The sequence below is a fragment of the Tursiops truncatus genome, chromosome 1 (genome assembly GCF_011762595.2).
Source record: "Tursiops truncatus isolate mTurTru1 chromosome 1, mTurTru1.mat.Y, whole genome shotgun sequence".
NCBI classification, from domain to species: Eukaryota; Metazoa; Chordata; class Mammalia; order Artiodactyla; family Delphinidae; genus Tursiops; species Tursiops truncatus.
Window position 1 is genome coordinate 122,881,021 of NC_047034.1, and position 25,812 is coordinate 122,906,832.

The window sequence follows — 25,812 nt, forward strand, 5'->3', positions numbered from 1 at the left end:
GCAGGAGAAAATGTGTATGACTTACTGATGGACTTCAATGTTCTTTCAGCTTTTGAAACGACACTCATATGGAACAGGCATGGAGGGTGGGACAGAGAACAAAGAGAAAGAGGTGAAGGAAAACCTGTGTATTTCTAACTTGTCAAGATTCTTCATCCTTTTAGGCCATTTCACAGAAGCAAGGAGAGGAAGAGGCCACATTTATCTTTTCATAATTGAGCATCAGTAGGACAAAGCGAGGAGTGGCCAGTGTTCTTTTCTGTAAGAGTGAATGTTAAATTCACTCAACTCATCACTGACTGCTAAACTCTTTTTCTTCCCAATCTTCCTGCATATATATGAAATATCTTACCTTCTCCCTCTTCTTTAACCAAACAATTTTGTACAAATAGCATAAAGTTGAACATTTCTTTAAGGAAACAAATTAAAAACAGGCACTGATTATTTTGATCTGTTTACAACAAATGAATATATTATTTTCAAAATGTATCTAAGTAAGAATTGAAATCATTGGCACTTTAATCAATCATGTAAAGCTCAGTATAGAAAGTGTACATTTCTCTACCTCGCCTACTCAGCACCCCATCCCTACACACTTGGTTAAATGGGAAGGTATACTGTTGTCACCTTTATGTAGTTAGTTATCTTAAGTGTATTTAAACATATCTTCCAGTATGTTTTAAAGGGTAGTTTTCAATATGGTGGAGACAAAAAATAAAAGAGACTATGAAAAGTACATCAGAATTTTGACGGCATTCTAGTCAGAGCCAGTCTGTGTACTTAACAAATGTACGTTATTTATGTTGTGCTTGTCAATGGAAAATAAAGTCGAATATTCTGAAATGTCCCTGTCTTTCTTTCCTGATGCCAACTCATGTCAGGAATGTTTTACTTATAATCACATTAAGCATTTTGCTAAAATCCTATTTGATGTGCTTTGCCAAGATAACAGCACAATGTAATGCAATAGCATCATCCTATCTGTAACATTTAAATCATTTTGTTTTATATTCCATAATAACATGTAGTACAAATTATCACTGATGTGCTATAAACTTGAGAGGTGCTTTTCAATATGATACCTAGTCATGTTATAATCTCAGAATTTTTGTTTTTAATACAAAAGCACATTTATAAATTATTCTAAACTTAGTTCTCCTACTTTCTTGTGGATTTGAGTATAATCTACAGGCAGCCAACATAAGAATTGCCCTTGTTTATAGTCAGCTCCTTCAGCAGACTTGTACCTGTGTATTGGTGTGAGCTGATTACTGGTAGAGATGTGTTGGGCTACCCAACTACCCTATTCCATGTGCTTATTTAGCTCAACTCTACTTCTTCCTCCCTCAGTGATGGGAGAAGTTCTGTAGAACATAGACTGCAAAGCCAAGCTCATTATAAGTAACACGCCGAGCTCGCCCTCCTTCCTCCTAAGAAAAGGCATTTAGGGAGAGTTCTGCCGTAAATCGCTGACCAAATCTTTTTTTTTTTTTTTGGCTGCACTGGGTCTTTATCGCTGCGCACGGGCTCTTTGTTGTTGTGGTACGTGGACTTCTCTAGTTGTGGCGCACAGGCTGCAGTGCGCACGGCCTCAGTAGTCTGAATAGTTGCCCCATGGCATGTGGGATCTTAGTTCCCCAACCAAGGATCAGACCCACATCCCCTGCATTGGAAGGTGGGTTCTTAACCACTGGACCACCAGGGAAGCCCCTGACCAGATCTTATGATCTCTACAGTCTTGTAGCATTTGAGGTAAACATCATTATGGCTATCTTCCGGTACACCAAGAATTTCCACTACAACGCTGATGAACCTACATGCCATGGAATGACATTGCCCAGTTTCATGTTCTCAGAGGACAAGGAGTCAGGCATCTTTAGATATCTTGGAGGTTGTTGTGCTCACCTAAAAGTCTTGAGTAGACCTATTTTGGAGGAAGGTACTCAGAATCCAAGCCAGTCCTCCAGACTTGTTCTTTTCTTCAACATATATTTGTTGTGTACCAATTATGGCCTAAGCATTCTGGTAGGCACTAAGACACAGGGATTTAAAAAAACAAACAAAAATACCCAGCTTTCAATGAATTTATAATCTAGTAGGGGAATAGCAAATCATTTGAACAGAGCTGCTATTGGGGTAAGCCTATGGTAATGAAAGCATATGGGGGAGGTGATGCTGAAGTAAGAAATAGTTTCCTGTAGGAGTTGACATTTAATCTGCATTTTGGAGAAAGGAGTTGCTATTAACCAGGAAGGTGGAGGCACATTTTAAGATACTTTTTCACTCCACTCTGCCCAAAGCAGTACAATTTCCAAGGCATTCAAACTGACTAAATTCTAGTGGCCCTGTAAAAAGTGTGGGTCTGAATCGTGCATACCTCTGTAATCTCACAGAGTGGGGAAAAGTGACTTGGCCTTAGGGCAGGATTTCTGAAACATGGAACTCTTTTCGTTTTTTGTTTTTTGTTTTTTGGGGGTTTTTTGTGGTACGCGGGCCTCTCACTGCTGTGGCCTCTCCCGTTGCGGAGCACAGGCTCCGGACGCGCACGCTCAGTGGCCATGGCTCACGGGCCCAGCCACTCCGCGGCATGTGGGATCTTCCCAGACCGGGGCACGAACCTGCGTCCTCCGCATCGGCAGACGGACTCTCAACCACTGCGCCACCAGGGAAGCCCTGAACCATGGAACTCTTGACACATTGGGGCAGATAATTCTTTGCTGTGGGGTGTTGTCCTGTACATTGTAAGCTGTTTAGCAGCTACCCTGGCCTCTACTCACTGGATGCCAGTAATATCACCCTAGTTGTGACAATCAAAAATGTCCCCAGACATTGCCAAACGCAGCATGGAGGACATATTGGCCCCTAGTTGGGACCCTCTGCCTTAGGGCAAGGGCCATGGCCACTAAGAGGAAGCTATGTGTGAGGGTTTTCAGGACAAGGCCATCTGTGGGATCTTGGTCCTGACAGGCACCATTCTGGCATTTCTCAAGGAAGCAGGCATTAAAATGCCAGTTTGTGTCTGACTGCACAAAAATGTGGCACTACCACTACAGCAGTGCCCTGATCACCGTGGGCCCTGATCCACTTCCGTAATCACATAAATCTATTCACAGACAAAGAGGTACAATTTCTTAGAAACTATCATCTTTCTATTGATGCCTCCAATCCCTATTTTGTTCTTGATAAGAGGCCCTAGGATTATATGTCTCTCAAAGGGATATCTAAAGATGGTCCATTTCTCTCAGGACCTCGAAAATCTGTTATAATTCCTCTTAATTAAGTTCACATTTCCAGGCAAGGTGCGTTAGTAAGAGAGAACTAATTTACCAAATTTTGTCTGTAATGGAATTTTTGCATGTCTGATCTGTGTTACAGAGTTGTAAGAGCTTTATTTAATCTGAGACATAATCTTTATCAAAGAGCAGTCAAATCTGGGGCAAATGTCTCTTTATCAGCCTGTGCCTTTCTGAGTTTGTGCCAGTCTGCAGTACCTCAGGTATAGAGCTATTACCATACATTTTGCTGACAGAGTTCAAGTCATGATCTCTATAACTGACATTTAAACTCTAGTTTGCATGAAATGGGAATTTGAAAAACTTAAACCACAAATCTGACCCAAAATTAAAATGAAAACAAAGGTACTCATTAGTTTACTGTAAATTTCTGAGGCAAAGTAGGGAAGGTCTATGGATAATCAGTGCTTATGCCTAATATTATTATGCAATCCTTTAAAAAGAAGTCTTTGAATATAACATGCAAGGTTGTTTGAATTCAATTTTGAAAAGAACATTGGAAGAAAATAATTCTGAAACCATTACAACCCATTGAGGCCTTTTAAAATTAGATTTAACTAGAAGTACCCAGTGGAACACTGGTTCTTAAACACTGTGGGGTCAGAGACCCCTCTGATAATCTGGTGAAAGTTTTGGATCCCCTTCTCACAAAAAGCACAGAGAATTTTTTTTACAGTGTCAGAGATTGTGCAGTCCTCCTAAAGTCTGTCTACAGATGTCTTGGAAATTTATACACATAGGTTAAGAATTCTCAATGTGAGAAAATCTTTGTGATTCAAGGAACCTCACAAGTGTCCATGTTTGGTTTGAAAATTAAAATCGAAAACTGCAGCTAAATCAACATAATTACTTCCCTGTGAATGCCAAAATTCCTTGACATCTCATGTCAAGGAACGACATGCCCATAATAGTCAATCAGAATGATGCCCATAATAGTAAATCAACATAATGGGGGCAGAATTATTAAAAGGAACTGCAATCATTTTTTTTTTTTTTTTTTTTGCGGTACGCGGGCCTCTCACTGTTGTGGCCTCTCCCGTTGCGGAGCACAGGCTCCGGACGCGCAGGCTCAGCGGCCATGGCTCACGGGCCCAGCCACTCCGCGGCATGTGGGATCCTTCGGGACCGGGGCACGAACCCGCATCCCCTGCATCGGCAGGCGGACTCTCAACCACTGCGCCACCAGGGAAGCCCAGAACTGCAATCATTTTTTAAAACTGCCATAATGCGGGGAAAAGAAACAACACCATCCCAAACAGAAGAGGAGCAATATAGGTTACTTGCCAAAAACAGGTTGAAAAATGAAAGGACCATTTTTTGGAAAAGAATTACAACTTATCCAATGACACATTTGCCTTACACAGAGTTTTAGTTTTGCCTTGTGTTGATCCAGCAAGAGAGATTTAAAACCAACTATTAAAAAAAAAATCAGTTAAAATAAATATCACCTCACCTGAAAAATGCAATCTCCAAAATGGTTAGAATCTAACTTCCAGTTATTTTCTGTTACGTGACTTTATGTTATGTTATGTATATGGATAAATATATTTTTACACTTCTGCCTGTACTATAGTTTTGTGTTGCTATTTAGAATGAAAGCAGCAAGGAGGACCTATTGATTGAAACTTCCAGTAAAATGCAAGGCATACACTTGCAGACCTTACAAATGTAAAATTAATGATACTTTAAGCCAATGCTTGAAGCTATTAGTGGAATGCAGTATTGATGTTTATAGTTTGCACTTCTCTAGAGGGAAACATCTGGAGCAATTAATGACATTTATCTTTGCATTTTTCTTGTCTTATTGAGGAAAAAAGTGCCATCTTAGAGCACTGAAATATTTATATTTTGGAAACCCTACACTTTGATACCAGAGCATCCTACATTCTGGATGTGTGTATGTGAATTGGACAGCTGTACATAGTATGCATGAAATTGCAAGTTGATTTTCATAAGTCAGTGGTTTGGAGTCTTCTCCTTAGAAGATCCATGAAAAGCCATTTTTAGAGGAAGAACAATTGCTCTTTGTTACTTATTTTCAACATTCCTTGACCATTATTATTATTATTTTTTTTGCCTGGCCTCTTTATTTTAAGAATTGCAGTGACAGAATTAATATTTACTTGAAAAATTTTGGAGAAGTAATATTCATTTATTGCCAAGCTCTGAAGAGGAACTGCTACCTTAAATGTTTTGCAGCCCTAGTTAGACATGCATGGCTCCTCTCCTTATGACAGATTTTCTCCCACCATAGCCATTTTGCATATTTCTGCTACTATCCCTTCAGCAGAATTGTCATTGAAACCTAAAATAATTCATTTATTAATTTAATTAATTAATATTTGACCACTACTGAGAGATTGCATGTTTAAAGTATTTTAAAGCATTTTTAAAGCAACATCATTTCTCTAAAATGTTCTGTAAATTGTAGTGGGTTATAATGAAAAAGAAAAACTCCCAGTGTTGGACAAGGAGTCAGAACACTTAAGTCTGTTTATCTAATTTGCTATTCAGTGGTTGTTTGCCCTTGACAATTTACTAAACCTCTCTGAACTTGAATTTTCTTATCAGCACAGGATTATTAGGATTAAATAAGAATGAAGATAAGGACACTTTTGAAAGCACTATACAAGTAGGTAATGGTTAATATTATTTTATTATCTGGATTTCATCAATGGAACATTAAATTTAATTATGATTTTTCTCATCTCAAACCACTATAGTACAGTCTGGCTAACTTAGTATTGGGCTTTCACCAGAACACACAAGTGATATTAGAAGTCTAGTTCTGGTCCCACATAGGGAAAGATACATAGCTTTTTTTAAGTTTATTTGCCTCATCTGTACAATCAGAGGTTGGTTGATCTATGTGTTATCCTGTAGCTGAAAAAACATGATTTTCCCTTCTCTCTGGAATGTCATGAAGCTCATCTTGTCAGCTAAACACAGACAAGTTTTTCTCTTTTGAATTTTGAAAAGCTCATAGGAAATCTCTAGGCGACATAGACAGAAATGCCTATAAAAGGTTTCTGTTCCTTTTCTCCCTAAAAAGAACTTTTAGTTTTCCAGCCTCCTTCTCCTATGAGATTGTCCTCTTACCAGACTGGAGGATCATTGAATTCAGGGGCCATGCCTTCCATTTCTTAAGTTTTTCTGCCTCCTTTCCTTTTCCTCCTCATCCAAACTACCAAATCCTATAATATTGATTGTTAGATGACAGATCTCATTTACTTCTTTATTTTTGGCTCAGGAAATATTACAAAGATTAGGTTGTGTAGATTTTCATACACTTGGGCTTATCAATGGGTGTGTGTGTCTGTGTATGGGATGTCCATTATATCTCAAATGTGTATTTCTTTTCTTCAGTGTTTCATTTTTAATCACAATATTTTATGTTCATGCCTTTAAAAAGTCAAGTGGCACTAAATGTTTATTATGACAGCTGAATAGATAAAGAAGATGTGATACACACACGCGCGCGCACGCACACACACACACACACACACACACACACTGGAATACTACTCAGCCATGAAAAGAATGAAATTTTGCCATTTGCAGCAACATGGATAGACTTGGAAGGCATTATTCTGAGTGAAATAAGTTGGACAGAGAAAGACAAATACTGTCTGATATCACTTATATGTGGAATCTGAAAAATACAACAAACTAGTGAATAAAACAAAAGGGAAACAGACTCACAGATATAGAGAACAAACTAGTGGTTACTAGTGGGGGGATGGGGGCAATATAGGGTTAGGGGATAAATAAAAGGGTTATGGGATTACATGAAATCATGTATGTGAAACTTTTGAAAACTGTAAAGCACTATAGAATTTAAAGAATCTTTCATTCAGTTATAAAAAGCTAATGATACCCACACTCCTCATTCTAACCCTCCCCCCACCAGCCTGCTCTCCAGCTTTTTTCCAACATTTCTTCTGAAATATACCATCATATTTCTAAATAACATATTTATGTTTTTGTATCCTGCATAATCAACTTTGGACCTTGTAGGCTAATTTTCTATTTTGCTGGATTTAACTCTCTCCTCACGCATTGTCCCATTATGGTTCTAACATAATTTTATTAAATCAGAATTCAGTGTTTGCGTTTTTATGACAATGTAAATATTCTTAACTGCAGAATCAGTAGAACTGTCATCATGTTTCTTTTCTTGGACACATTTTTTTATTTTCTAGAGTTAAGAAATTATCAAGTTAAATTTGCTTAACTTTCTTTGTGCTAATGACCAAATCTTAACAGTTTTCCAAGTGCTCAAACCTATCAGATAATCTGTACCTCCTTTAGAGCCTAAGATTTTTTTTAAAGTTTCTCTTCTATTCAGCCTATTGCCTTTTTTTTATTAGATACCCTGTTTCCTAGATTCCATGTTTTGATGTATTTCTTGAATAATTCACTCTTTTGATCACACCGGCTTTAAAATGGGCTTTTTAATAGAAAAGAAAAATGTAAGGAACCAAACTTCTAGAAAAGAAAATGATTTTAAATATACATGAACACTAACAACAATAGTGATAATAACAATAGTGGCAGATATCATTTTATGAGCACCTATATTTTACATATGTTATCAAATTCTCATGTCAATGCCACAAGGTAGGTGTTATTACCACTACTTTCCAGATGAGAAGTCTGAGGCTCGGGGAGGGTAAATCACGTGGCCAAGTCCACAGAGTTAGTGAGAAGTGTTAGCTGCGATTCTCACCTGATTTCAGGTTAGAATGTAATTGCTGTGAATTCACTTAGTGAAGAACTACTACTATGATTATTTTCTGAAGCATCAAGTTTATCTTGGAGAAATCCTCTAAGGCCCCATGAAAGAAAGGCTTTGACTCTGTTCTGATGCCTGGGCATTTTTTCTGCAGCCAGAAATAATCTTGGGCAGCAGTGGTAAGGTGGTTTTTCCAACAGTACTGATTAGATTCAACAAACAAGATTTTCAGCAAAAATGTAGTCCTTATGTCCAATCTAGGCGTGCACACTACTGAGAACATTCAGACCTTCCCTGTTGGATGCAGAGCCGCTTCTGCAGTGGAGAGAATATCACCGCTGGCAGCAGATGGCTGCACAAAAAGAGGGCACTTCTGCTTGCTGCCCAGGCCTGTGAGTTTTGCTAAAAACTAAGAGCTTATCATGATCTGGGTTACTAAGTATGCATCTTTTTCAGTCCTTTTTTTTGTTTCTTTTTTTGTTTTTCCTTTCATACTTTCTCTCCTGCTTGTAAGGTAACTTAGGATTGGGCTTAATGAGAAGGTGTTTTTGCTTCCTAATGACACAGGGACTCCTGGGAGAATTTGTAAAATTCAGGACCGGCCAGAGGGAGAGCCGGTCATTTGTCTGCAGTGAAACCATTCTGTTTATCACCTCCTCCTGTTTAATTTTGAAATTTGCTCTAGCTTCTTCCTGCAAAATACAATGCAGTTTCAGAGCGGAGCATATTTTATCTTTGAGAAAGAGAAAAGCTGTCCCCAATTTTTGAGTCTTTCTTCCCTTGTTGCTAGCAAGCAAAATCTATTTGGTATATTTGACATTTTATCCTTTCACCAGTTTTCTCTTCAACTGGCTGCTCTGTTTTCTTCAGAACTGGTCAGGCTGATTAGAACAGTGCAGAACATTTTGCTCAAGGGAATAAAATCTCAGCATCTCCAAAACTTGAATTCTATGTTTTCAGATGAATGCAAATGGAAACCCACCTATAGCAGTTTAACTTGAAAAATCGAAAAAAAATCAGTGCATCTTGGAATTTATCTTTGGTCTAATTTTGCACATTATCTCTATTATTTCAATTGCAACAATAGCCAGCAATTCTCAGGCATCTCAGGGGTCGATTAGCATCTATTCAGAACAGGCTTAACCCAATTACACATAAACATTTATTAAAATATATATTTTTTATTATTTTATTATTTTTTATTAGTCATCTCAGCACTGTTTCAGCTTCCTTCTTGATCTCCCTTATAATGCCTTAAACTGGAAAACAAAGGCCCATAGTCACAGATTTAAAAGGTGGTCACTATATTTATTTGGTGCTATTTGCATTTTTTTAGCTCTTGGAGTCTCTACTTTTGCTAAAGGCTAAGGTGATAATTGTACAGTCTAAACTTAGTATTTTTTAAATGTCTTTAAAAATCTTCTATACAGAACAAAACTTCCTTACAAGTCTATGTTCTCTGCTGGCTGGGTCAGGGGCTGGGAGGTGGAACAGTAGAGGGTAGGTTCTTAAACTTACAGTTGAAGGTATGTTGTCCATCTGTTTTCTCAGTTTGCATTAACTCAGTCTCTTTGAGCGATGTGTTCTTTCTTCATGGTTTCTCCCAGCTCCTTCTTTCCTTAGCCAAGATGGCATCTGTGTGAAGGAATAAACTTATATTCCCTCATGGCAATGGGGGCAGATAGAGAGGCAACTTGTCCACACAGAGGACCTGGTTCTGTCCGCTGAGTCCTCCCTACCCTCTCTAGAATTGATTTTGGTCTTCCTGGTTGCTGGGTAGCTGCTGGCATCCCCCGTTGATTCAGGACTGCTGAAGCCTGTGAACTATTTCCTCAGCACACTTAAGCCCTGTGGTCCTACTTTGCTGACGGCCCTATTGCTGTCTCACTGGCACAGCAGATCCTCAAGGCTCTGCCACTTCCTTCCTCTGGAAACTGCTTTGGGCTGTCCAACCCATAGGAACTGCTATCTCTGCCAGGGTGTCACTCTGGTCCTGAACATAGCAGCTCCATGGCAGCTCTTCTGGCGCTTAGCTTTCTTCTCTTTTCCATGAACCCCAGGGAGACTCTGGGGGACCTTCTCTACCATGTGAGGGCTGGGGGCACCCAGACAATCATCATGGCCTCTCTCTGCTATTCCCCTTCCCCAGAAGTATCCATACATATGTGCCAGGGCACACTCTGAGACTGTGTCCTCAAAGACTTGTAACCATCCCTTCTTTCTACTTGAGGTTTCTATTCTTTTGTCACCCTCCCACTTGTGGGGTTTGATGCTGCGGCAGTTGTGGTGGAGAAGTAAAGACATCTCTCCTGCTTCTCTTCCTATATCATCCCCACCTCCTAGCACTAGAAAGGCTTTTGACTGCCTCCATGCCATTTCCTCCTTCTTAAATTGGTCTCATTTGCCTGGGACTATGATGATGGAACGGTTCCCATGGCTGTGGGGAGGAAATGGGAAACAATACTTTTACTGATCCAAAAAATAATTAGGAGGTATTTAAAGCTTCAAAGAATATTGTTGTTGTTTCCTCAAAATACTTCCCCTATTTTTCTGAACTGCACAACTTCCTTTTTTCCCATCTTTGAAAAAATAAGTTTAAAAAATATTTTCCCTTTCAATTGGCGAGTAGGTTGTGAGTTCCTAGGTTACCTTTATTTTCTCAGTAATTTTGAAAAGTTAAAATAATTTTGTTATTTTGATCAATCTAAATAATGTTATTATTTAAATGAATTAGCAACATAACAGATAGCTACAATAGCTAGGCCATACAGTACTGTATACCCAGTAACAACAAGTTTTCATTATTCAAACCGACAGTTATGGACATTAATAGGCCTCTGGCCAGCTCAAGTTCTCCATGACAATAAATCCCTGCAGGCCAGGATTTTTCAGGAACCAAGCTCAGATTAAAGTCTATGTCTGGGTATAGGGCTATATCCTCCTGGTTCTGAGAACCAGAAAACTCCAGATGTGGAACAAACCAACCAAATTCAGTGAATCAGAGAGCAGCAAGGATGGTGTAGGAAAGGGTTAGTCTCTAGTCTACTATCTTGTTGATGCCAATCAATTGTTCTTCCTTTTGCATGGTTTACCTTTATAGACCTGGGGAGTGCATACAAGATAAGGCAGGTTGTGAATTTGACCAGGTGTGCATGGTTATCACCAAGCTTAAAGAAAAAAAATCTCCCTTATACATACATAGTGCATCATAAGTCAGCCAGCAAATACTAACTAGTGCCACTCTGTGTCATACATCATGCTGGGCTCTTTGGAGTTAGTTAGAGAGTATTTTGTAGTACAGGCCCTGCTTTTAAAGAACTAGAATCTTAATGAAAAGATCATGCATGCATTCATTCACTCAGCAAATATTTATTGAGTTCATCCTTTGTTCCAGGCGCTGTGATATGTGGGCATGATGCAGAAACAAAATAGATGTGAACCCTGCTTCCATGGAACTTACAATCAGGAGATACTTATACTTCTAAGTGACTTTGGCTATGTCCGAATAACCCCAATTCTAGCCAAATGGAAGGAAGAATGTTGCAGCCCACTCACAACTGATGTTCCCAAAGTGGGAGGCCAGGTGTAAGACTGTAATAATTTATCTAACAGCTCTGTGTGATTATACATATTGCTGTAAATGTACCTGGTAGAATAATCTCACTGAGGAAAAGTTCCTCCTGAGTTGGTACCAGAGGCAGATATATGGTTAAGCTAATGAAGCTCAGGCCTCAAAGCCCCTCATTTCACAGGCCTTTTCCGAGGTCTGGTTTTATATTCATTTCATTAAAGAAAGTTGTATATTCTTCAGGTTCTGCAAGCCTGGATCCAGTTCTGTCTGGTATGGTACCCAGGTATGCATGGAGAAAGTGGGATTTGACCTAGCTCTTGAAAGAAAAGTAGGCTTTGCATATTCCCCCAAAGAATGAGAGCCCAACATATATACAATGGAATATTACTCAGCCATAAAAAGAAACAAAATTGAGTTATTTGCAGTGAGGTGGATGGGCCTAGAAACTGTCATACAGAGTGAGGTAAGTCAGAAAGAGAAAAACAAATACCATGTGCTAACACATATATATGGAATCTAAAAAAAAAAAAACAATGGTTCTGAAGGACCTAAGGGCAGGACAGGAATAAAGATGCAGACCTAGAGAATGGACTTGAGGACACAGGGAGGGAGAAGGGTAAGCTGGGACGAAGTGAGAGAGTGGCATGGACATATATAGGGCAGGACAGGAATAAAGATGCAGACCTAGAGAATGGGCTTGAGGACACAGGGAGGGAGAAGGGTAAGCTGGGACGAAGTGAGAGAGTGGCATGGACATATATACACTACCAAACATAAAATAGATAGCTAGTGGGAAGCAGCTGCATAGCACAGGGAGATCAGCTCGGTGCTCTGTGACCACCTAGAGAGGTGGGATAGGGAGGGGAGGTGGGATAGGGAGGGAGGGTGGGAGGGAGATGCAAGAGGGAGGAGATATGGGGATATATGCATACGTACAGCTGATTCACTTTGTTATAAAGCAGAAACTAACATCACTGTAAAGCAATTATATCCAATAAAGATGTTAAAAAAAAAAAAAGAGGGCTTCCCTTGTGGCGCAGTGGTTGAGAGTCTGGCTGCCGATGCAGGGGACACGGGTTCGTGCCCCGGTCCGGGAAGATCCCACATGCTGCGGAGCGGCTAGGCCCGTGAGCCATGGCCACTGAGCCTGCACGTCCAGAGCCTGTGCTCCGCAACGGGAGAGGCCACAACAGGGAGAGGCCCGCGTACCGCAAAAAAAAAAAAAAAAAAAAAAAAAAAAGACCCAACGCAGCCAAAAATAATAAATAGAAATTAAAAAAAAAAAAAGAATGGGAGCCCATTCAGGATGAGGAGAATTGTAGGGACAGTGTACAGGGTGAATTGGAGGGCAGTGAGGTGATTTATGGGCAGTAAGAATTGCTAAAGTAGGGATCCAATTACCAACTCATCAACTAAGGTGTCTGCAATGGCCAATGTTGTTATTTAGTCTCTTTGCGATGTAAGAAATGGAGCACCACTCAGGTTAGCTCAAGCAAGGGAGGTTTATTATAATGGAATATCATGGCCTGGAGTTGGAGGATCCAGAGAATCAACTGTTGGAATAAATGAGTTCCTTGCTAATCCTCCAGCATCATTGGACCTAGCTATTTTCTACCTGTTTGATCGTGTTTCCATTACCAACTGCCAAGTCTTTCTCTCCACTGTCAATATAATTTCTTAACTTTATAATTTTCTTTACTTACAACATCTGCTTCCTCATGGCACTGGTCCTGCTGCTAACTGCCTTATCTTTTCAACATTTTCAAATTCAGATTCTCAAGAGAGGAAATATCTGCCTTGTCAGCTCATTGTTCCTTGACTGGCAAGGCTATGTCTTAGGTTTGTATACCTTGTCCAACTGGGTATTCCTGGGATATGCAGAATCCTTGTACAAAATATGGTAGCCTGTGGATGTGGATACCCCTTCAGTGGGGCTGTGAGCAGAGGAACTTCCCTTATAAGGGTCTGTAGGTGCAGGTGTTATAACGAATGACATGTCCAATGTAGCTGAAATAGCTAATACTTCCTGAGAGCTTACTCCGTGTCAATTTCTGTTTTAAGCACTTCCTATACATTCTCCCTTTTAATCCTACTGATAATATTATGGGGTAGAACTACTGCTGTTCCCATTTAACTGAGGAGGAAACTGATGCCATGCAAATTCAACTAACTTCCTTAAGGTCACACAGCTAATAACTATTGGAACCAGGATTCTAACCAGGTATATTTTAGAATCCATTTTTTTTTCGATGCCATAGGCTGAATGTGGGATTTTATGAGGGCTGGGTTATGGCAGACGCTAGAGGCAGAGAAATCACTTAGGGGACTAAAGAAGGTTGCAGTGACACTGTGGGTGGGTAATAAAGGAGGAACTAAGAAAGATGCAGAATGGTTAGGGAAGAAAGGATTTCCCAGATACATTAAAAAAAAAACCCAAGAATCACTTGGATTTGGTGATAAGTTGGAATTGGAATTTTGAAATAAATATTCAAGTAAAATGCATTATAAGTGCCCTCCTAATGAAAAAAATCTAGTTGGAAAAGAGATTTAAATTTTCTTAGCAGTGGAAAAATGACTAAATTGGCTCTTGGGAAGTATAGTATCCAAAGATTTTATCGAATGCTGTGGAAGAAACTATTATATTCTTCTTACAGAGAAGTAGTATTCAGTCAAAATTTCCCCACCTCTGGATATTACCCACAAAAGGCTGGCTAGATTTCAGGGTATTGAGAAACTCTCGTATTTCATTTATATAATGTAAGCCAGATTTCTGAAGGGAAAACTCCCCCCCCCACTTACTTTGTAGCATGAAATAAAGAAAATTTCGGGGGTGAGGTACAACCTCAGTGTTGATCCAGCTTCTCCGAGTCTCCTGAGAAGCCAGATGTGAGAGCAGATGTTGCAGGCACTGTAACAGGTATGGCAGAGGGGTGGATAGTATTCCCTGGAAGCCAGAGGCTAGAGCAACCATTGCTCCCTGTAGAGTCTGGGATGCTCCTCCCAGAATGGGATTTTTTTTTTTTTGAATTTTTGAATTTCACTTTATTTTTTTATACAGCAGGTTCTTATTAGTTATCCATTTCATACATATTAGTGTATACATGTCAATCCCAATCTCCCAGTTCATCACACCACTACCATCCCCCTTGGCCACTTTCCCCCCGGCCACTTTCCCTCCTTGGAGTCCATATGTTTGTTCTTTACATCTGTGTCTCAATTTCTGCCCTGTAAACCAGTTCATCTGTACCATTTTTCTAGGTTCCACATATATGCGTTAATATACGATATTTGTTTTTCTCTTTTTGACTTACTTCACTCTGTATGACAGTCTCTAGATCCACTCACGTCTCTACAAATGAGCCAATTTCGTTCCTTTTTATGGCTGAGTAATACAGAATGGGATTTTTAACATTTAGCCTTCCTTCCTGCTTCTGGCTACCAGTTATCAGTCTGTAATCCCTCAAATTGTGTCAAAGTCTTAGACTTCTCTGAGGTGGGAAGCCGTTCTGCCTCCTCAGCTGCTGCCCAGCTTCACCCAGTCTTAGTCCCAAAGTGAAGTGCCCATTACTGCCAGCTGCACTTGTGCTTTTCTTTCTTTCTTTTTTTTTTTTTTTTTTTTAATTTACTTATTTATTTAACTTTGGCTGTGTTGGGTCTTCGTTGCTGCACGCGGGCTTTCTCTAGTTGCGGCGAGCAGGGGCTACTCTTCGTTGCGGTGCGCAGGCTTCTCACTGCGGTGGCTTCTCTTGTTGCGGAGCATGGGCTCTAGGCGCGCGGGCCTCAGTAGTTGTGGCACGCGGGCTCTAGAGCGCAGGCGCAGTAGTTGTGGCGCACGGGCTTAGTTGCTCCACGGCATGTGGAATCTTCCCTGACCAGGGCTCGAGCCCGTGTCCCCAGCATTGGCAGGCCGATTCTTAACCACTGCGCCACCAGGGAAGCCCACTTGTGCTTTTCTGACTCTTGTACATTCAAGCATGTGTCTTTGTTCAAGCTTTCCCCCTCCTCCCTACCAATTCTTTTCACACCTTATACCTCTTGATGAAACCTCAACCCCCCAAATAAAAGCCACTTTTATTTCCCTTTCTCTGAATTCTTAGGGTTTCTACAATCTGTACTATTGTGAGGAAAGCAGTGTGAATTACATTTAAGGTCTATTCTCTTTAGAACACATTTTAATGTTTTAGAAGGAGAAAAAGGCAGAACGTCTTTAAAAGACTAGGTTAAAACAGAAGCATTGGAAGTCACATAGCCGAGTTTCAGTGTAATATTTTTGGACTGTAAGGCTGTAAAAACCTGAAGATGAAGTTCTACTGAGGAGGAGATTGTCAGACATTAGAGCCTTTATGTAGCCTTTATGTATGTGCAGATGTATGCTCAGTCTCAGGGAGAACATGAGGACCATCGTTAGAAAAAAGGCGCTGCACCTACCTCTTTCATCTCTCTGAGAAGAGAAAGATGAAGGGAAGGAAAGCTTTGAAGAGTAAGAAGCAAAACTGTTTCTTTTTTTTTTTTTTTGCGGTACGCGGGCCTCTCATGTTGTGGCCTCTCCCGTTGTGGAGCACAGGCTCCGGACGCGCAGGCTCAGCAGCCATGGCTCTCGGGCCCAGCCGCTCCGCGGCATGTGGGATCTTCCCGGTCCGGGGAACGAACCCATGTCCCCTACATCGGCAGGCGGACCCTCAACCACTGCGCCACCAGGGAAGCCCTGTTTCTTCTTCTTGCTAGTGTGGAATAGGAGGACCCAGAGTAGAAGCGATGCCTCACTCCGAGACCAGCAAGTGCATAATGACGGTAGATAAAGCGGTACGCATTGCCTTAGAATGTTGCTGAAGCTTCCATATCTATCTTTATCCCTTATACAGAATAATTAACTGATTTTTTAAAAATCAGAAAGCAATATTTTTACTGTTAGGTAATGAACTAGGAGCAAAAGGCCTAGTTTCTAGTCCTGGATCTAGGTCTAGACTTGAGCAAGTTACTTAACTTTGTTGAGCTTTTATTTATTTTTTTTCATCTATAAAATGGAAACAATATCCACCCACTTGCAGGCACTCTATGTAAAAACACATAGAAACCCTTTAAACAGTAAACAGTAATTAAGCTGCATTGTGGCAGGCTCTGGTCTAGTCACTGGGGGTGCATCAGTGAACAAAAACAGATAAAAATCTCTGTCCTTGTGGGGTTCACTGACTAGTATAATTGGCCAGGTCACATTTTAGTTTTTCACACTGCTCAGTTATCCACCTCTTCCTTTTTTTATGAAACAAGTGTTTGCTGAATAACTGTTATCCTCTGGGGGTGTTTACAAGTGAATCAAATCTATAGATTGATTATGGGGCCTTATGATGGAACAGAAATAAGGAGACTGAATTCCAGGCAAGACTTTGCTGCAAGCTAGCTAGCTCTGTTTTTTAGTTATAAAAAATAACTTTGTCACATATTTGCACTTCAATATACTAAAATTATCTATATTTTTTCTCCTGGAGTAGGTCAAATTCTGCCCCTACTGACTTACATGCTTTACTTATTTCTTTGATCGATTAACCCCTTTTAAAAAAAAATTATTATTTATTTATTTTTGGCTGTGTTGGGTCTTCATCGCTGAATGCAGGCTTTCTCTAGTTGCGGTGAGCGGGGGCTACTCTTTGTTGCAGTGCGTGGGCTTCTCTTGTTGCGGAGCACGGGCTCTAGGCACACGGGCTTCGGTAGTTGTGGCATATGGGCTCAGCAGTTGCGGCTCACGGGCTTAGTTGCTCTGCAGCACGTGAGATCTTCCCGGACCAGGACTCGAACCCGTGTCCCCTGCATTGGCAGACAGATTCTTAACCACTGCACCACCAGGAAAGTCCCCAATTAACCCCTTTTTATACATCATGAAAATACAACATTTAGTTCAGCCCTCATCAGAACAATTTGTTCATTCCAAATTAATGAAGTTTCATTATACTTGTATAAAAAGAGGACAATCTTGTAAATATTAGATCTTAGTATGCAGCATAGGTGTATCTAGCTCAAGTACTACAATACCAGAGATGATAGTAAATTCCAAAGTTTCCAAGAGACTAGTTTTACTGTCACTGGGATGAAATCCAATTATAGAGGACATGTAGAATGTAGTTAGCATGTATTCTGGAACCAGACTGTCTGCATTTGAATCCAAGCTCTGCCACTTACCTGTGGGTGACCCTAGACAAGTTATTTTACCTTTCTTTTCCTCAGTTTCCTCATCTGTCAAGTGGAGAGAAGATAGTAGTGCAAACTTCAAAGAATAAACACTTGTCAAATGTTTAGAACAGTGTCCGACAAAGGGAAAGAACTTTATAATTTGGGGCTTTTAGGAGGGAGTTGAAGGGAGCGGAAATAAGAGTAGCGGATATATCATGTAGAGAAGCTGGTGGTAAAGGGAGCGAGAGATTGGACCACACTTACAGAAAGGGGAAGGGACAAGCATTCAAGAACAGGTGTTTGTGTGTATTTTATTTCCCAAGATAAGGGAAGCCTATGACTTTTGAAGGCAGTGGAATAGAGCCAGTGAACAGAAAGTTGGAAGAGGGAGGGTTAGCTATAGGTGCAGGGTGATCTATAACAAGGACACAGGTAGTTAGAGATGATGGAAGGTAATTAATCATCAAATAGGTTTCTCTGTGTTCCTCAGGAATTCAGCTAGCCTTTATAATATATTACACATCTGGCATTGAAATTCTGAAGACAATAGATCAGACCATACACCTCAGCTGTTCAGGGTCAAACAGTGGATGGGGAGAAATTAGTGAGATGATGCGAAGTAAACGGAGAGAACTTTAGCAACAGGCTGAAGAGTAGTCTGAACTCTGTGGTGCAGCTGGGTCATTCTGAAAGGAACCTCACAGACAGACTAATGCAGGGTTCACTAGACAGAGGCAGGGTGGCTCCAGGAACACAGGCATACGGCATCCTCAGCCAAACCACTAACAGCCAGGGTCCACCCACAAGCCATGGCAGCAGATCCAACAACTGGGTTGTGCTCAGGTGACTGGAGTGGCCACTCATACATCAATCTTTTTATCGCAATTGCCAAGGGAAAATAATTTGGTCCAAGAGTCAAATTCAAAGTGAAGATCACACACACACACACACACACACACACAGATAGTCTTTTCTATCTTAACAGGAATCTTTAAAAATATCCTGTAATAAGGCTGAGTAAATAAAGCTGCTTTAACTGAAAATTTTTGGGTTCTCATATCCAGAGAGAGGACCAGCTATGCTAGCAGCTTGGGTATTATACATATTTGGTAATTTGGGAAGAAGACACAAAGCTATAAGCTTAGCTAAAACAAGAGGAAGAGGACTTATTTTGAGCTGGACAGTATCTTCATGGTGGTAAGAACTAAGATGTCTAAGAGAGGCCCATTAGCGCCTGTAAATCCTACACTCTCAGGAAAGACTCATACTTTGATGTGGATGAAATTCAGTGTCTTAAAGGGGTAAAGCATTAAATGGATTAAACGTAAAAGAGTTTGGCATTGCCTGACATAAATATTTCTACCTTTTCTTCCTTCCACCCAAGGTAATTCCCTTTTAAGTATTGCTTCTCAATATAGATTAAGAAGTTTTATCACTAGCTAAAGGGAGTCCAGGCATCAGTAGCAGGAGTGAAGAAAATTATTTTCAACAGGACACCCCACTGAACAGAGCTCCCCAGTCTACACACATAGGCAGTCTCCTCCACTACCAGCTAAGCTTAACTTGCCAAATATTTGCTTGGAGTGTATCCCACATGACTGGATCCCTACGCAGAACCTGTCGGATCCCGTACACCAGTTCTATACCCAACCCCAGCTTCTGCTTGTTTTGCTGTTAACTGTTCACACCAGTACCTTCAGAGGCTCACCCACAGGCAGAACCAGCATAACCTATGAGTTTTACTCCTCCCCAAAGCAGCAATGACTTATAGGTATGGGAGTAGGAAAGCCCAGACCCTTTGTCTAGAGATGGGATAAACGCTGAAGTGTAGTTTACACTCCAGAGTTTCCCAAAGCTTCAGACTGAGACTGGAATTACCTAAAATCTCACCATATCATGGCTTCTTCTCCTTCTCTGTCCTACTTTCCCACTCCCTTACTGTTTCTCCTGGGAGTACATCCTTAATAAGTCACTTGCATACAAGCCCTTGGCTCAGGCTCTGCTTCTGGGAATGCTCAGCACAAGACAGTCCTTACTTATTATTCATTGATTCATTTAAAAAGTGCACTGAGTGTCTAAGTGCTTTCATCCCAGTCCAGTGAATTAGAGAGATATATAGTTAGGTGAAATGTAACCATGGATATTCTCAAGTATTATATGGGACATACAGAGACTACACATTTCTAGAGTCAAAAGAAACTTAAAATATGAACATATCATCATGCCTGATAAGGTGATTTCCACCTAGTAGGTTCTTATGTGTGCCAAAAGATTTGCTTAGTCCTTGGCCTCATAATGTTGACTACTGAGGAGAGAGAGCCAATCATTTCTTAGAATGCTGTTTTACTCACAAACATTTATTGGGCTCCTGCTATGAATCAGAAAGTGAGAAATCGACACACTCATAAGTATTGGGTTTGCCAAAAAGTTTATTTGGGTTTTTCTGTAAGATGTTAAGGAAAAACCCAAATGAACGTTTTGGCCAATTCAGTACAATATAATGAGATAATTACATCTTGAATAATGTATACAATGCCATGGTAATATGATAGAAGGAAAGATACTTTTCCGAGAAAACAAAAGACTGGATCTTGGAGGAAAAGTATAATTGATTCTGGACAGAAGTAGAGAGAGGCATTTTGGAAAGGGAATAGCAAACTCCAGAGTAATTAGGTGTAAAAGAGCATTGGCAGGTTTCTGGAAGTGTGAATAGTTTACAGGATTGAATCAAGGGTCACACGAAGAGGAGAAGCAGGAGATAAACCCAGAAGTGGAGGTTGGAACCACTCAGTGGTACACCTTAGGTACTTCAGAACTTTATCCTGTAGCAGTGGGGAACCTTCAAAGATGTTTAGGATTTGCCAAGGTTTGCCTTGGAAACAATACAAAGGATGTGTTAGAGAAAAGAAAGACTCCAGTCAGAAACACTAGTTAGTTAGAAGGCTGTTATTAGGTTAAATCAGGTATAAATTCCAATATACAACCATTTTTGATCCAACAAAAATGTGAATTTCATATAGTTCAGATGGATACACTGGACAAGAAGAATGAGGGTGAGAATCTGAACAATGACGTGAAGACTGGAGAGAAGGAGTGAAATAAAACAGACACACAGGAGAGAAAATTGGCATGAAATGCAGGGGCAGAGTAAGCTGCAGAATTAGGTGTGACCGTGAAGCAAAATTTTGTAATGTGAATGACAGAGTGAATCACGGAGAATGTCCATAAGGGAGATGGGTTCCACCAGGGGAGTGGATTAGGGAGTGGAACAGGGCACAATACCATGCTTCAGAACTCACGGCTCTTCATCTATTACCTTGCAGCGCCTCATTTCTCTTTAGTTCCTTCTTTTCCTGCTACTTGACATTGGACAGGCATATGATACCCAAATGCCTACTGTTATATTTGCTCTTAAAGTTGGGCCAACAAATAATGCAATCCCAAGTGTATTTACTTAGTTAAAGCAGTCCTCTAAATGAGAACCTAAGCAGCATGACAGCAGGAAGAGAAACTTAGCGGTCCTCTAGTGAAGGGACCCAACCTAACCAGATTGCTCTTTAACATATGAAGGGTCTTCTCATACATAGGCACACAGGCGATTCTGAAAATCTCAGAGAATGAAGAGGAAAATCTGTTTTGTTTTTCTTTTCTATTTTGACCTCGACTCTGACCATTCTTCCAGACCCACAATGTTTCTATAAAAAGTGTCCCTGAACATCTTGTGTTTGCTCTGAAATAAATATTGGCCAAATTATATTTTTTTTGTTGCAATGAAGACATGTCATTTTATTGTCCTTCAAGTAACACTGCCTTCCTAAAATAAAAAAATTGTCTATTTGTTTAACACAGTCAAGAACTGGAGAATCACATGTCTGTCTGGACATTTTATATAATGTCACGACACTTGGGTTGGACATGCTATTTAAAATGATCTTAACTATACTCTAGAGAACAAAAGGACTCTAGCAATCTGATAAAAAAGACTGACTAAGGATACATTGAATTCAATTTCTTTTTGTTCTTTCTTGTAACAATTTCTTATAAGAATTTCATTTCATTTTGCTAGTTGTAAGAGAATTACTAAGAAATGTATAAAAAGGAAACATTTTTCAGGTATATTTTCTTTTTATGTATTTCAACTTTGTCGAAATGTGTATATTTCAATATTTTATTGCATCGAATGAATTTAAGCGATTATTTGTAGAATGCTGTTGAGGGATGGGCCTCAGGACAAATTATGCAGCATTGTTCATTCAGACCACAAATACTTACCGACGGTCACCTATGTGCTAGGCACTGTGGTAGCTGTTGGAGATGCAGTGATAAGCTAAACCAGGCATGGTTTCTGCTCTCAGGAAGCTTGTAACCTAGAGATAATAACTCGTGTTAAACAAATAATCACACAAGTAACTAGTCGTTACAAACTACAATGAATTCTTGAAAAGAAAATAGTGGGTCACACAGTGGGAGACCAGTCCTGGTCAACGGGGTATTCTCTGAGGAAGTGATTTTCCAAGTTAAGACCTGAAGGACAAGTAGTAGTCAGCCAGGTGATGAGGGAATGGAAGAGCACTCTGGGTAGGGGAAGCTTCAAGTGCAAAGGCCCTGAGGTAGGCAGGAGGATGACCCTGTTTGTGATGTTCCTGGATGGCTAGAGTGGCCTGAGCACACGGTAGCAAAAGGTTCAAAACAAAGCTGGAGTTGCAGCTGGAGGCTAGATCAAGCAGATAATGTTAAGAATTTTGATCTGTACCCTAAGAGCAACAGGAAGCCACTGAAAGCTGGAGAATGGTAGAATTAGATTTACGTATAAAGACCATTTGAAGTCAGTGAGCTTTCATTCAGCATTTAACAAATGCTGTGATAAATGTTCTAGGGCTCCTGAAGTCATATTAGACCCGATTTCTGCTCTCAAGTGTGGTGTGCTCTCTGGTGTGCTCTCTGGTGTGCTCTCTGGTGTGTCAGTGTGGGAAGAAATAGAGTGTGGGTCAAAGCACAGAGGCAGGAATGAGACAGTCTCGGGGAGATGATATCTAAAACATCTTTGTTTTACTCGGTCATAACCGATGGGCATTGATGTATGGATTGGGGCTCTGCTGTTTTTTTTTAAATGTTCAGGGAAGTGTCATCTGATGAAAGGAGTCATAATCAATAATTCGTCCACTGAAACCCTCTGTCTGTTCACAGATCAGGCACCACACAAACAACTATGCATCCAGCTCCACCTCTTTACCCCACCAGTGCTCCTCAACCTTGATGTGGAGTGACAACTTGGAAAGGTGAGATGTAGAAGCGGTCTGGATCTACAGCTTAGCCCTCCCCCATCTCTCTGTTCTGATCCGAGTTCATGTTACAAAGGCAGAATACCTCTAAGAATTAAAATGCAAGCTAAGCACACACATCTGATTAAGGAGGACTAGATTCCCCAGAGGAGCTACTGTTGTTTTTTACAACTTCACTTACATTTCCTCCAATTAAGCTTTCTGAGACTGGCTCCAGGCTGCTCTTGGAACTGACCAACTCTCATGTAGTGAAAGAGCCTGCACATCACTTTTCATAGTAAGAACAGTCTCCAGGAGTATTTCTTAAATTTTTTAAAAATTGAAGTATAGGTGATTTACAATGTCATGTTATTTTCAGGTCTACAGCACAGAAATTCAGTTATACATACATATATTATATATATATATATATATATAAAAAATACATATATATAATATATATATATTATTTTTCAAATTCTTTTCCCTTATAGGTTATTACAAAATACTGAGTATAGTTCCCTGTGCTATACAGTAGGTCCTTATTGGTTACCTATTTTGTACGTAGTATTGTGTACATGTTAATCCCATCCTTCCAGGAGTATTTTAAATCTAAGTAACCCCTGTTTTGCTTAGGCACCAGAACTCAGCATGTTCACCATGTGTTTAGCCCACTCTTACTTGCTCTTTCGATTATATCTGTTTTGTATAAAACATATATTTCAATGAATGCACATTGCAGAAAGCAGAACATAATGCCAAATGTGATGCACGTTTGGTCAGACTAAATTTCGAGCACTAATTTCCTCCCTCAAACATTTCCTTTCAATATTTTTGTTACTGACTGTAGGGTTAACTGAATGAATAGTCTTCTGTGTATCATTGCATTGTGTGATCTTTTTTGTTTTAATGAGAGCATGTAAAAAGTTTTAATTTATTTTCAAAGATAGCACATGTCTTTTCAAATAAGTTGAACCCTTCATTTTTAATGGAAAGTCAGCATGTTCGTTTTATTTCATTCCCTGGGTGCAGCTGGGTACAATAGCTCCTCTACTCAATATAAGTTGTTATAACGGATGTGGACATTCAAGCAGCTCAATTTCTTTGACCGTTTGTTCTCCCATAGTGGCAGTAACTGAGAGATAATCACTTCTGTTCTTCAGGGCAAGATCTAAATGTGTTTTTCAATAAATACTGTGCAACAATGCCCAAAGGATAAGAATAAGCTGGTTGCTTCTGGAACATACCTCAAAAATCACAAGGCCAATAAAGTTTTTACTCAACTCACTTTTACGATCTTATATCCTTCCCCTGGATATCTGCCTGTAATATACATATTACAGGCACTGTTTTGCTATGAACACAGATCCCTTGGAAAACAAAAGAAGGGAAAAGAAGGGAGATACCCAGCTCCCATCTCATTATTGGTAGGTTCATGCTAATTCCACCTTTAATTTTTTAAAGTAAATCTTATTGTACTTCCTCTCATTATATAAATAAGCCAGGCTCTCTATAGGAACTTTGGAAAATAAAGAAAATTAGAAAGAAAGGCAACTTACTAAACTTTACTTCCACTACTCAAGAAAAACCCACCATCATTTTAGTGTATTTCTCTCTTCATTTTCCCCTACACTTTCCTTGATTTAGTTTTACATACTTATGATAATATATACTCATTATTGTGTCTTGTTTTTTTACTTCATTTAACATAAAATAAGCATTCCTCAGATTATTTACAAATTATTTTTAAACTAACTTTAATATTTATGTAATAGCCTATTAAAAGAATATACTATAGTTTACTTAATCATTATGTATGTTCAAATTTGGCACCATGACAAATAGAGTTGTATCTATTACCCAAAGGCTGAAATGCAGAATTAAAAAAAAATTTGTGATTGTTTTTACCAAAAGTATACTTTAAGGAATAAATAATATATAAATATTTAATATTCTTGAAAGATGCCTATAGTCTGTCTGCTTTCAAAAAGAATTACTAGAGATTTAAAATTTCTTCAGCAATGTGTGAGAGTTTCTACTTTGCTTTTATTCTAACCAGCACTGTATGTTATCTTAAAACACACAAACAATACTCTGTTGGTTTGATAGGAGAAAAATTGTATTTCATGGCTCTTTTAATCAGTACTCTTCTTGATGTTTTTAGAGTGTGGTTATATACTGATTAGGGCTTGTTTTTAAGGCAAGATTATTTGACCATTCAATGTTTATACAATTGATATAGTTTTATAATTTGATTATTCTTCTGGATTACAATCTTGGAAACCAGAAAAATTGCTCAGAATGAAAGCATACACTTAGTGTAATTAAATGAGCCGGAGGCTTACATGATCCCAAATCCAGAATTATTTAAATTGCTTTTATTTACAAAACACAGATGTAATTACTTCAAACAAGAATGTTTTGATGTCTAGGACATTATATTTCACACTTACATCTTAGTCCTCACACCATACAAAAACAAAAGTATTCCTATCCATGCTTACTATATCTTTTTCTCTTTATTCTAACAGATAATGAAAGAACGGAGTTGGACTTTTTATTGCAATTCCTGCTTCCCTGAGTTTGTGTATTTCTTCCTACTTGAGAAGGAGAATTTTATATTTTGATTTGGATTTTTTCTTCTTTTTCATCTTTTAAAAAATTTTAATGTTTTTTCTTGTCAGTAATATCCACTGAGACCAAGTTTATTACTGTAATATGTGTCTTTGAGTATTAAAAATTGGTTTCTGGGACTGGATTTTGGGTATATATTTAAGAAGCTGGGCA

At 39.5% G+C, this 25,812-nt stretch overlaps 1 protein-coding gene across 4 annotated transcripts in view; it reads left to right on the top strand.

The window, feature by feature from the left end:
* The window catches only part of PTGER3 (prostaglandin E receptor 3), a 69,478-nt gene extending 43,695 nt beyond the window's left edge, over window positions 1-25,783 (top strand). Inside the window, exons 3-5 of one of the 4 annotated variants that reach the window (XR_012324268.1) lie at window positions 11,423-11,613; window positions 22,952-23,043; window positions 25,557-25,783. Coding sequence is in view for 3 of the 4 variants with exons in the window: in XM_019919528.3 (XP_019775087.1) it covers window positions 8,290-8,420; window positions 22,952-23,021 (201 nt within the window). In the remaining variant the exon portion in view is untranslated. Of the gene's footprint in view, window positions 1-49; window positions 844-8,289; window positions 8,421-11,422; window positions 11,614-22,951; window positions 23,044-25,556 lie in introns of those variants that run through there. The other 3 variants (XM_019919528.3, XM_004312300.4, XM_004312299.4) reach the window with 3 other exon arrangements.
* Window positions 25,784-25,812: the final 29 nt, after the last annotated feature.